The following is a 12,618-nucleotide window of genomic DNA, read 5'->3' as shown; positions in this document are numbered from 1 at the left end:
AAATCGGTGACGAAGTGGAAGAGGAAGAGGAAGGCAGCGTTTCAGAACCACGACGGGATTCCGGGAGGTGGAGTACGTTTGCCGTCCTCGATGGCGAAGCGGAAGAGGAGTGCAGCGTTTCAGAACCACAACGGAAGGACGCGAAGTGGAGTACTAACTTTTACGGTATGGCAAGTTACTCGGTGCTTTACGCAACTTTGATAAACCGGACGTTGCTTCTTCTCTTCTCGAGACATCCGAACCTCGAGAGTGTCGAGATCATGGATTCTAAGAAACACGGGGCGGTAAGTCTCCAAGGGGAACAACTTCGTAAGTTGAAGAACAACATGTCCAAATCGATGCCGCCCCCGGCGAACATCTCCGAAGAAGCGGTGATGATGAACTTGGATTTGCTTCCGAGGCTTTTCGACCTGTGGTCTGCGGAGGAGTTGCGATTGCCTCGGTCGGGGCTTGTGATGGAGGGGGTGACGCTAGGCGCCGGTGCGGTGAACAGGTATCCTGATCAATATGATCACATTGATGGGTTGGTTGCTGATTTTGAAAATAACGGAGACGACATTTTTGGGGAAGCTCTGACTCAGATTCGCGCTTCGAGTTCTTTTCGCCGGCGGAGTTTCTGTATAGGAATTAATAATTACTCCGGGATGCTTGAAGTGGAATCATATCGAGTTCCTTCTGATATGGATCCATAGCATTGTTGTTTTGCGAATTCAGTACTAGCCAGTGCATTTAATTGCGTGTGTCAAGACTTAGCAAATAAAAATGTATTTTTTGTGCCACAATGCTTGCATTATTTTGTGTGCTAGATTGTGTTAAATCTTGTAGTGTGCTAGCATGTGCGCCAAATTTGACAACTATGCTAGCAAATAATAGGTGGGCTCCATCTCTGTAATTCAAACTCCAACCATAAAATATAAATGTCTATTACTCATTATATACACTTGTGAAACCCATTTTTTTTTATCTTAGCGCATATTTTAACACACAAATTGATCAAACTCATTGTGGATGTTCAAACACACTCCTATGTTAACAATATCTAACACATACTTGTGGGACCCATTTTTATCCTAATACACATTTTAACACACAAATAAGCAAAATCCTATTGCGGATGCTCTGAATGTTCAGTTGAAGTCCACTAAGCATGTTGTTTATATAGGTGAATATGCAAGTTTGGTTTGAAAGCTTAATAAGATTTAAGATATATTCAAGCTTGGATTGTTTATGAGGCAAGCCGATCTCAAAAGGAGATTTAATCAAGCAGATCATGAATCGATTTTCAGTAGCTTAGAAGTTTTAGCATCAGAATGAGCTGAAGTGAGTTACATACGGGTCGATCATGAACCCATTTAACACATTTATCTCAAGACAAATGCCTTACGAAATTATGTCAACCAGTGGTTAATCAACTTAATTTTTTAACGTGAAAAATGTTAGCGACAAGCTCTAAATAATGAACAGCGCTAGCTTGGATTATCAAAATGGACCAGAAAAACTCCCACAAATAGGCTGCCTGATCAGTCAACTCTATTATTATGAACCGTTTTTATGGACCGGAAACGATTCTCTTCTTTCATGCTAATGTGGGGCGGCGGAGGGACTTTGAATATTGACTTAATTTTTCATTAAAATAGTAACAATCAACTACTACTACATAAGAACAAAGTAAAGAGAGAGTTCCTGTCAAATTAATATTTCAAAGAATCCTGCTGGACCCTCTCTTTTTGAAAACGAAAAGTTTGAGGTTCCCGACGGAGAAATTCCCACCGAATTCTCGACGGTCTGCCGGGCCCACTCCGGCCACCGGACAAATAGGTGCAGGAGGAAAATTATTCTCGAGAAAATGTTTTAGTTGAGTGAAAGTAGAGGAAAAGAGAAAAAAAAAAATTCCACTCGTGTTCATTCGACAAGAGATTTCTGGGAAAGTTAAAAAGCAATAAGTTAAATTAATTGTATAATAAACCGGTGCAAATACGGGATTTGTATAAAATCTTGTGTTTTTTTTTGCATATGTTTTAAGAAAAAAACTAGTCCTAATGGAAAAGTTAGAAATATGGGTTCCACAAGGCTAAAAGAAGAGGTTTACGAGGAGAGGTTAAATCTGCTTTTCTCAATGGTGAACTAAAAGAAGAGGTTTACGTGAAGCAACCACAAGGCTATACAGTCAAAGGAAAAGAAGGCAAAGTGTGTCGACTTCGGAAGGCCCTCTACGGCTTGAAGCAAGCACCGCAAGCTTGGAATAACAATATTGACAAGTACTTCTGTCAAAGCGGATTTCAAAGAAGCCAAAGTGAACCATCCCTATATGTCAAAAAAGGAGGTACGCAAGATTTTCTCGTTGTTTGCCTTTATGTTGATGATTTAATCTACACAGGCACCAATGTAGCAATGCTCGATGAATTTAAAATGCTATGATGAAGGAATATGAGATGACAGATCTAGGCCTTATGAGATATTTTCTCGGCATTCAAGTAAGGCAGTCTAAAGGAGAGATTTTTATCTCTCAAGAAAAATATCTTGAAGACTTATTAAAGAAATTCCGCATGAGTAACTGCAAACCAGTCTCTACTCCACTCTCTTTAAATGAGAAGTTGCAATTAAATGATGGAGCGGAGAAGGTCGATGCTACGGCCTATCGAAGATTGGTTGGATCGCTAAACTATCTCACTCATACAAGGCCTGATATTGTGTATTCTGTAAATCTTACCTCGAGATTTATGCACGAGCCGAGCAAACTACACTATGCAGCAGCTAAGCGGATCCTCCGTTATCTTCAAGGAACGAAAAAACTTGGCATCAAGTATACAAAGGAGAAAAACAACAAGCTTATTGGCTACACCGATAGTGATTGGGCTGGATCAATTGACGATCGAAAGAGCACATCTGGCCAAGTATTTTGCTTGGGAACTAAAATTATATCTGGGAGTTCCAAAAAGCAAAAGACAATTGCCTTGTCCTCAACAGAAGCAGAATATATTGTAGCAACAGATGCAGCATGTGAAGCTGTATGGCTCAGAAAAATACTTTCTGATATGGAGCATAAAGAAGAAGGCCCTACAGTCATCTACTGCGATAATATGTCAGCCATAGCAATGAGCAAAAATCCAGTCTTTCATGACAGGACAAAGCACATTGAGCTCCGACATCACTTTATCAGAGACTTAGTGCAGAATGGAGAAATTCAGCTTGAATTTGTCAATACGAAGGAACAGCTAGCCGACATAATGACCAAAGCAGTGGCAGCAGATAAATTCTTTTAATTTCATGAAGTCATGAAGATTACAAATTAAGGAGGAGTGTTAAAAGAAAAAGTAATTTGTAATCTTTTAATTTTTAGAAACATGTAGACTTTTGTACTAAAATATCTAATATAAAAAATATTTAGAATAGTGTGGAATGTAATAAAGAAAGAAGATATTTGTAATTTAGGCACCTGGGCTAAAACTAAAAAAGTCTAGAAGTTGTGAGAGATTTGTGTAATTAGGAAGACTAAGTCGGTGCGGAAACTAGTGCTATAAATAGAGCTTCATCGTACCCTTTCCTTCTTCGGCAAGGAACGAGGGAGGGCAATCCACATTATAAAAAGGCTACTATAAGAGTTTTTGTTTTGACACAACCCAACCGTACAACGGACTACACGAGCATCGCTCAGAAGCTTCACTACGCATCACGGAATTCTCCGGCCGAATCAGAAAGAATCAGGACCGAATTTTTGTAAGACTCCTACTTTCATCGATGGATTTCAATACTTGCATGATCATATATTTGGACTGCGTGAGTGGCTAACCTTCTGAACTAGGGTTAAGGACGAAACTCCATGAAAGTTATGGAATGATTTCCATGCGTATGATTTCTCTATTCGTTTATTGTTCTTGGTTTAATTTATTATTAATTAATATGCATGAAACTCATATCGATATTAATCGATATTGATTCAATCACAATAGGCTTTTTTCATGACTGGAAAGGCGTCCTAGTAATCGTATTGTTTGGTTCATCAAAGTTAAAATAGAAGTACCGAGTATCAACCGTCATGTGTTTGTGTAGATACAGTTGATGATTTGAGCTTAAACTTTAAAGCAGAAGAAGAACGCATGTTTGTTATGAAGAAAAGTGCTTAGCATAATATCATCACATTGATTAATATCGACCTCTAAAAGTAATTGTGTGGAAATCAAAGGAAAGACACTGCATAAGATTCATTGATAAATATTTATGAATGTTAATTTGAAATTAGTTACTTTCCTCAACTAGTATTCTTTACCTAAGTTCCACGATAATTTACTTCTTAGTTTCTTTATTTTTTTCTTTAACAATTGTTGGTTTAAGTTTTAGTTTAAAGCAAAAACACTGTACCATTTGTTAGGTAGGTTTGGGTCAGGGGCGAACTTACACTTAGGCAAGGAGGGTTCACTGACCCCCCTCAGTAATATAGCCTTTGGGGTATTTCTGTAAATTTGCCCCATAGAATATGCCCTCCAAAATTGACCCTTTTTCTACTTTCCCTTTTTCAGTCACTCCCCCCCCCCCCTCTCTCTTCTCTCTCTCTCAAAAAAAATGCAGAATGGAGAACTCACGCTTTGAAGGAAATTTTTTTTTGAAACCCTCGAATCTTAATCACCACCATTGACGAGCTGCAGGAATTGTACTGGGATCAGAGTCATCAGACCCGTTTACAGGCGAGTAGCTTAGTCTTAGATTCCAATTTTCTTTTGTACAAAATGGATTTGAACCACAAATACTCAATCTCTCTAAATACTTTTTCTCTCTACGTGGATAATAGATATGGAGATGAAAATTAGAGTGTTTGTAGCTATTTTTTGGAACTCACTGTATGAAAATTAGTGTTTGTGGCTATTTTTTGTAACTCACTGTTTATGGGCGAAGCCCAAGGGAAAGAAAAGCATTTTATATGCTAGTGAATGTTTTGTGGGTCTTTGACTCTCTTAGATTAATTTTGGGCTTATTGATTATTTTTTATGTAGTGAATGTATTTGTGGATTTTTTTGGGCTAATTGATTCCAGAATATGACAAATCGACGTGATCAATTGTAGGTGAAATGATATGTAATGGACGGATATGCTTTTTTGCTTATATATTAGAAATCGGTATCTCTTTTTGGTAATTGTTATATTGTTTTTGTTATTTTTCGGGTTATTGTATACAAGTGCAAAATTATATGTGTTGTATATGCTTGACGACTTGACCCCGGTGCGATCAAATCCTGGGTCCGCCACTGGTTCGGGTTCAATCAACTTAGATTTACTTAGGTTTCTTATAAGTTAAAGTCGCAATTAATTAAGCTCATATGTGTGTATGTATATATGTATGTTTTCGATCTCTTGCTTTACAATTTTTGCTCTTGCGAATACTTTAGAATTTTACTAGTTTTTGACTAGTAAAATCCAAAATTGCTGTTGCCCGTACTGATTTCTTTCTGGAAATTAAAAACTAGTAGCATCAAACAATCCCTGAAAGATCCTCTCTAATGTCAAAGGCTTTATTGTGTTTCAGGAGATATATATAGAGGCGAAAGGAGAGAATGGAAAAGTCATTAATTACTGCAATGGAAGAAGAAGAAGAAGACCGGTGCGATCCCTTCCGTAAGCTAACCGATGATGTCCTCGGTCTCATCCTCACAAAATTATCTGATGACCCGAAATGTCTCCCCCGTTGCTATCTCGTTTCCAAACACTTCGCTCTCTTCCAATCCCAATCCCTTTCCCTCCAGCTCCCCTCCTCCCTCTTAATCCCATGCCACCTCCTCCCACCTCAGTATCCAAATCCCTTCGCCACAGGGCCACCGCTGCAGAAGTCGTCAATGTTCGTCTCCTTCTTCGACGTCAGTAACCGCTTGCACTGGTTGACAAGACTTGTCTCCCGTTTCACCAGCCTTCGGTCTCTCCGCATCCAGCTTTCGTGCGAGTGCCCCCAGCTCCCTTTCGCACCTGACCATCGATTCTCGTGGGATTTCAAGGTCGGTCATAGTCTGAAGACATTCGCTATCCTCTCAAATTCATCGATCAAAAAAATCGATAAGGAAGGGAGCAAGTCAGAAGAACCAGGACGCAACAGCCTCTCGGATGAACACTACTTAAAGTGGCAGACAACTTGCTCAATGCATTACGCAAATTCGATATATCCGTTGTTACTGCTTCTCGTTTCAGGACATCCCAACATTGATAGCGTCGAGATCATGGATTCTCAGAAACACGGGAAGGTAAGTCTCCATGGAGAACAACTTACTAAGCTGAAATCGAGATCGAAGCCACTGCCTAATATTTTAGAACAGAAGGAGAACTCGGATAATTTGGTGCCTGGGTATTTTTTTACCCTATGGTATGTGCCGGAGCTGCGATTGCCACGGTCGGGGTTTGTGATGAAGAGGGTGACATTAGGCGTCGGTGCAAATAACATGTTTCCTGAGAACATTGATGATGGGACTAAGGGATCAGCAAATGATTTTGGAGATGACGTTTTTGGGGAAGCTTTGAATGAGATTTTGACAAACCATTATGTTTCAGGTCGACTGCTTAACTTCAGATTGAGTTCTCGAAAGCCATGACAGGAATTCTTGGCAGGAGGCATTCTTGTGGGCTAGATACTTTATCATATACAAACTGAAGGCTTCACTCTATGTTGGGGTTATTTTGTGTAACACCCTTAGTGTTGGGTGTTGAGCATATTTATCTTTGGAGTCACTTATACATAGTTGTAAACCCTATTGATATTATAATGTGAGGGAATGTGAGGGCGAGGGTGAGGCGAGCATGGGGGGCCGAGTTGTGGCCTCCCGGAGAGGAACCGGCGTGTAGTTCCTGGAGAGTTTTTTCATCTTTATTGTAAATTGTGAGTTTTTTCATCTTTATTGTATATTGTGTGAATATATAATAAAATGAGTTTTTCTTTGAAATCACTGCGTGTGTTTGTGTGTGTGGTGTCCCTCACGGTCCCAACAATTGGTATTAGAGCGGGGTTAAAGAAGAGGGTCACCGGAAAAATCACGGGTTCGATTTCTGAAAAAAAAAGTTGCTCACAAACCTCGTGTTTTGTCACCTGAGGAGGAAGCACGGAGCAAGGCTTGCTGGGTTCTCGGTTGAGCCATTTGAAAACTCAATCGGACCAGTAAGGGTTGTGCACCTCACTGAGACGAGTCTATAGAAGGTGACGGGATCGAGTTTCGTCACCAGATGAAGGCTCGGGAGCCATTCGATCGCAGCGGGCGGAGTCGGCGACAGGCAGAGAGGTTGTTTTGAAAAGCCCGAGGTCGTGGATGATCGAAGACGATTTCTGAGCACTGGGTTGTGTTCACCTCGAGGAGACGATCACGGATTGGGGTAGCAAGTTGCCAGAGGAGCTCGGAGGTAGCGGCAATGGCGGGTCAAAGGCGGCGGAATGGCGGCGAGGTACTGTTTTGAAAAGCCCAGTTTCGAGATTCTTTAAAAACAATTTTTGAGCTCGGGGTTATCTTTTTCTTGAAGAGACGAGTCCAACGGTACCAAGCCCGTCGCGGGACGATGCCTGAGGAATCCGCACGCACCAGTCAAAGGTGGCGCGTGGGGTTCGTGCGTCAGATCTAATCGTGATAGCACTGTTCACGTGCAGAAGGATCCGGAGATGCTGAGTCGGACGCTGAGTCAGCGATACGTGGTGCCACGTCATGCCACATGGCGTCCACGTCATATGCGACATCATGGACACGTGGCGGACACGTCATCTGTCACGTTATCAGAGGGACCCGTTTGAGGTGCCACGTCATCTGGTCAACGATGACGTGGCTGGTCAGCGGTCATGGTCAACTGGTCAACAGAGAATATTTAGGGAATATTCCAAATTGGTTTTTCGCACTTTTCGAAACCGTTCGGACTCCATTTTTCGCGTATGAGTAGTTGATTTTGACTATCTCGACATTCCGGACGCAACCGTGCACTCCATTTTCAGTTTTGAGGCTCCTAGGCTGGTGCGAGTGCTTAGTGGAGCAAGAAAACGCGTGTTTGGATACGGTTTGGGTTGCGAGGAGGCTTGTTGCAACATAGTGATCTGTTCCGAACGGCTATGGGAGGTGGTGATTAGTCATGGGAGACCTAGTGAGTAAAGATACATTCTTTCGAGTGTTGCATCCCGGTTTGGGGGGGTGCTGGAGAGCTCGTCTGGTAATGATACAGGCACTTATTAGAGGCGACACATCGGAGATCAAGGGTTGCAGGGAAAAGACTGGAGTGGAACGAAGATGGACCGAGTGGTAGGAGAAGACCCGAGAGAGATGACTGAGAGTGGTAGGATGTGCTGGGAGTGGCAGATGTGATGAAAACCTATCATCGGGAGTTGCAGTTGTGATTTGGGCTGCATGAGGATGATGATGGGCAACTAATACATGCTTGTGGAGAGTACAGACAGATAGAGCTGATATTTGGTACTAGACAAGCAGTATGAGTTTTTTGTGACAGTGAACAGATGAAGCAATAGTTGCGGAGACACACAGGAAGGGCACTAGAGTACAAGGAGTCATGACCTGAGATTACAGGAGTGTCACTTACTGAATCAAATTGTGTGTGGAATAGTCTGCAGACGACGGACAACTGGTTGTTTGGGAGATGTTCACGGGAGCTCTGGGCAGAGAGATGGAGACCAGACGATGCATCACTGGGATCTCTTCATTTGTGGATTTTGTGATTGAATTATCTCTATGGTATGCGGCCGCGTGAGAAGGAGAGATGAAGTCACGGATTGCATCCTGGTAAGGATGCGGGCACTTCGGTCAAGGGGGCGCTAAATATTGGCGGAGATGTCGGTATTGCAGCCGGACAGCGCTGTGGGTTTAGCCTCGGAAGATCTAGTCTTGCAAGGAGACATTCAGTCAGGCAGGAGTACTTCGGTGAGGGGGTGCTGGCAACTAGACTTGGAGTGACATAGGCGCTTTGCTAGAGAGGCTGGACGGATGCAACGATTAGCCACTCTGGGTGGAGGGTATGATTGTTGGGGTTCACCCATAGTGGTGGGGTTATTTTGTATAACACCCATAGTGTTGGGTGTTGAGCGTATTTACCCTTAGAGTCCCTTATATATAGTTGTAAACCCTATTAGGGTTAGGGTGTGTCATAATGTGAGGGAGAGGGTGAGGCGAGCGTGGGGGGCCGAGTTGTGGCCTCCCGGAGAGGAACTGGCGTGTGGTTCCTGGAGAGTTTTTTTATCTTTATTGTATATTGTGTGAATATATAATCAAAGGGAGTTTTTCTCTGAAATCACTGCGTGTGTTTGTGTGTGTGGTGTCCATCACGGTCCTAACACTCTAGATTGAGTTTGCTAGTAAGTTAGGGGGAACGAAAATGTGATTTTTGGAATTTTAAGTTTCCTATATATGTTTGGGAAGAGTTTGAATGAGAATTTAATTACTGATTTCCTGCATTGAGAAGGAATCTGATAACTCCACTATCCCCTAAAAATTCTAAATTTTTTTGTCAGACTTAATGAATCAGAAATCTTCCCTTATCCTTTCTCTCTCTACCTCTCAAACCGTCCTTCATTTTCGGGGTGGGGGTGGGAGATTGCCCCATATCACATCTTCCCCCTCGATCCCCCATTCCCTCCCTCTCGTCCTCCCTCTCTCTGCTCCTGGTTTCCTCTCCTCTCCTCCATTTTTGTAGCCTCTCCAGTGGGGGGATCTTGTGACATGCGATCGGGGAGCGGGCCACGGCCAGTGGTCGATCGGCGTGTCTTGAGTACGGTTCCCTTCGGGCCCTTCATGTAACGACCCTGATTTTTGGTAAATAAAAATTTCGTTAAATATTTAAATTTTATTTTAACTACTTGGATTTGCTACTAAAAATTTCTTTTTAATTTTAATAATCCGTCATAATTAGATTTGAGATTTATAAAATTATATATTTTCACCGAGCAATCTAGTCATTTTCTAAAGACAAGTATGCTTGTAGAAGCACTTGTATTCTTTTCTAGTGAGTTAAATAAAATCTTTAAATTATATTTCTTGGCTAGAAATCCTACTTGGCAAGTAGAATTAGTTTCCAACCAATTCGTTAGAAAACCCTAATTACCGTTTCAATCTAGTTACAATTTCCTAACCCTAGATGGACCTTTTTGACCGTCTTTGAGCCTTTTGAACCCCCGAACCCTAATTGAACCATTAGACTATAGGAGTAATCATTTTATTCCTATGTTTAGTCATTTCACTTTACCTAGCATCATTACTCACCCTACCTATTGGATAATAAAGGCAAGGGAAAACTTTAACCTTTGGTCCATAATTGTTAGGGAAAATATTATCCCTTGGACAATAGATTTCCATGACTAGTCATATCAAATTATTACCAATATCCATTTACCCCTTGGTCCATAATTGTTAGGGGAATTTTTGTCCCTTGGTTATTAGACCTTTGACTTGCCTAAATGCATGACAAGACAAGTCATACAAGAATCCCATCATTTTGCTTCAACCTTAGACTTGCCATAATGAGAACCTAGATTTGACTAGTCATTCAAGCTCATACTTACCTTCTTTAACCAATGGTTAATAAATGCTAGGAGAATTTTTGACCATTGGTTAATAGCAATTAAGTTGCCAATGAGGCTTTGATTTGACCATACAAAATCATGGGCCAAGAATATCATCATTTTACTTCCAAGACTAGTTAACCTAACCATGCATGCATGCAACCCTAAGATTTTAGCCTTAAACCTAATAATCCTAGACTTACTTTCCTAGACACTCATATATATACTTGTACACATATATATATAGACCAAGTGAGAGAGAGAGAGAGAGAGAGAGAGAGAGAGAGAGAGAGAGAGAGAGAAAGGCCGGATGGAGAGAGTGGGGTGGAGTGTGTGCATGAGTATTGATTACTTACACAAGCAACATTTATAGCCTTAAGCCTATTTTTTTGACTACATGCCAACCCATTTCTAGTCTTTCAAAGTACAAAGCTAGGCCATGATTATATTCCTTCTTGCAAGCAACCTCCCCATAGACTTGACAAGTCCAAAACCCTTCATGATGACCTAAGATTTGGCCTACAAATGGAAGTGACAAGTCATGGAAGACTTGGCATGCTTTCAAGCTTGATTGGACATGACAATGGAGCAAATCCATGGGGAAAAGAGAGGAGAGGGGGGGCCGGCCATATGGAGGAGGGAGGGAGCCAAGACTTGTGCCTATAAATAGCAAGCTCACTTCAAGTTCAACTCACCCCTTCACTCCCTTGCTTACATTCCTCTCCAAACACCATTTCCAGTTCCAGGCAGCTTACTGCCCTCCACGAATCTCTATTTTTCTCCTGCTTAAAGTAGTTTTTAGAACCAACTCCCTTCGAGAAAGTTGTAGAGCACTTCGAAACCTTCAAGTTAGACCCAAGAACCATCCAAATCGGTGAAGAAATGACAAAGATATTGGCATCCGAAGTTCAGTAAAAATCTCGGATTTCCATTTCCTGACAGCATACTGTCTCTGCCTTTATCACCATTTTTCTCCTACCTAAATTAGTTTCTAGGATCAACTTCCTTCACGAAAGTCGTAGAGCACTTCGAGAGCTTCAACTTCGACCCAAGAACGATCGTATTCGGCCAAATATTGACCAAGTTACTGCCATCCAAAGTTCGGTCCAGATTTGCAAGTTTCACCGCTTGTAGAAAATCTTCCAACTAGCTTATTCGGCCCCGACTAGTTTCGGATCAAGGTAGATAAATCTCTACTCATTTTCCCTAGTATAACTTTAGTTATTTTGCTTATGATAAGGCAAGTTAAAGTATTAGGAATAAATAGCAAGCTCGTTTTACAAAATCTTGAAATGACATTACGATCATGTAGATTTTCTCTACTCACTTCCCTAAGTATACGTAGAACCCTAGTCCAATAACTCTACGTATAGTATAGAATCTACGTTAGAAAGTAGCATGTTCTTGATTCAAAGTATCAATATCGTAGATAAGATTATCTATTGTTTGGTTTCAAGTAAATAAGCTTATCGTTTAAAATGCATGATTGTCAATAAGTTTATCTCACTAATGGAGGTATGAACATGTTGGATAAATGACTTTGTCTTGAATAAACATATGTTGTATTGAATTTCTCAAAAAGTAAGATATAACGAGTTTCGAAAGATAAGATTTTAACGCTTGAATTGAAGTATTCATATTTTGATCTTTTCGAGCGTGCTTAGCAATATAGAATTGGATGATCTTGTTAGATTACAATGAATGATTTATGGTTGCGTATGTGAAAGGTCCTACCGCGGAGTCTATGCATGAGAACGAGACACGAAAATCGAGAAAATAGAAACATGACACCTAGGGTGTGGTTAACAAGAAAAATGTGTTTCGAAGGAGGAAATATTTTTGAAACTACATAATGACCGATTTTGATGGCATTATGTGAGATGTGTGTGTGTGAATGTGTGCCAATGGGAACCCGGGACGGCGGAACCATTGTGAGGATACTCGGGAGACCGGAACGGCGGAACCGAGGTTGGGTGTGTGGCTTGGTTATCCGCGTTACGGAGCCAATGCAATTGTGTGCCAATGGGAACCCGGTGCGGCGGAACCATTGTGAGGATACTCGGGAGACCGGAACGGCGGAACCGAGGTTGGGTGTGTAGCTTGGT

General features: G+C 41.4%; 1 protein-coding gene and 1 long non-coding RNA gene across 3 annotated transcripts; one reads left to right on the top strand and one right to left on the bottom strand.

Annotated features, from left to right (window-relative positions):
- The first annotated feature begins 4,515 nt into the window (after window positions 1-4,515).
- On the top strand, window positions 4,516-6,917 carry LOC131312541 (F-box protein At1g30200-like). Of its 2 annotated transcripts, none has more exons than XM_058340389.1 (2): window positions 4,516-4,682; window positions 5,519-6,917. In XM_058340389.1, the coding sequence occupies exon 2, from the start codon at window positions 5,547-5,549 to the stop codon at window positions 6,567-6,569; it is 1,023 nt and encodes a 340-aa protein (XP_058196372.1). In that variant the 5' UTR covers window positions 4,516-4,682; window positions 5,519-5,546; the 3' UTR covers window positions 6,570-6,917. The 2 variants fall into 2 exon arrangements, with proteins under 2 accessions (XP_058196372.1, XP_058196371.1); XM_058340388.1 differs by having other exon boundaries at window positions 4,523-4,686.
- On the bottom strand, window positions 6,509-9,397 carry LOC131312544 (uncharacterized). Its single transcript, XR_009195900.1, has 2 exons — window positions 9,293-9,397; window positions 6,509-6,636 (listed from the first exon to the last, which is right to left on the bottom strand). It is a non-coding gene; the product is annotated as an uncharacterized LOC131312544 (long non-coding RNA).
- Between the last annotated feature and the right edge of the window lie 3,221 nt (window positions 9,398-12,618).

This window comes from Rhododendron vialii, chromosome 13a, assembly GCF_030253575.1.
Source record: "Rhododendron vialii isolate Sample 1 chromosome 13a, ASM3025357v1".
Classification (NCBI taxonomy): domain Eukaryota; kingdom Viridiplantae; phylum Streptophyta; class Magnoliopsida; order Ericales; family Ericaceae; genus Rhododendron; species Rhododendron vialii.
The sequence above is the reverse complement of the archived record's forward strand: the minus strand, read 5'-3'. Positions and strand labels throughout refer to the sequence as shown.

Excerpts from the sequence above, each read along its gene's own strand:
- LOC131312541 (XM_058340389.1), top strand. The coding sequence starts at position 5,547 with ATGGAAAAGTCATTAATTACTGCAATGGAAGAAGAAGAAGAAGACCGG.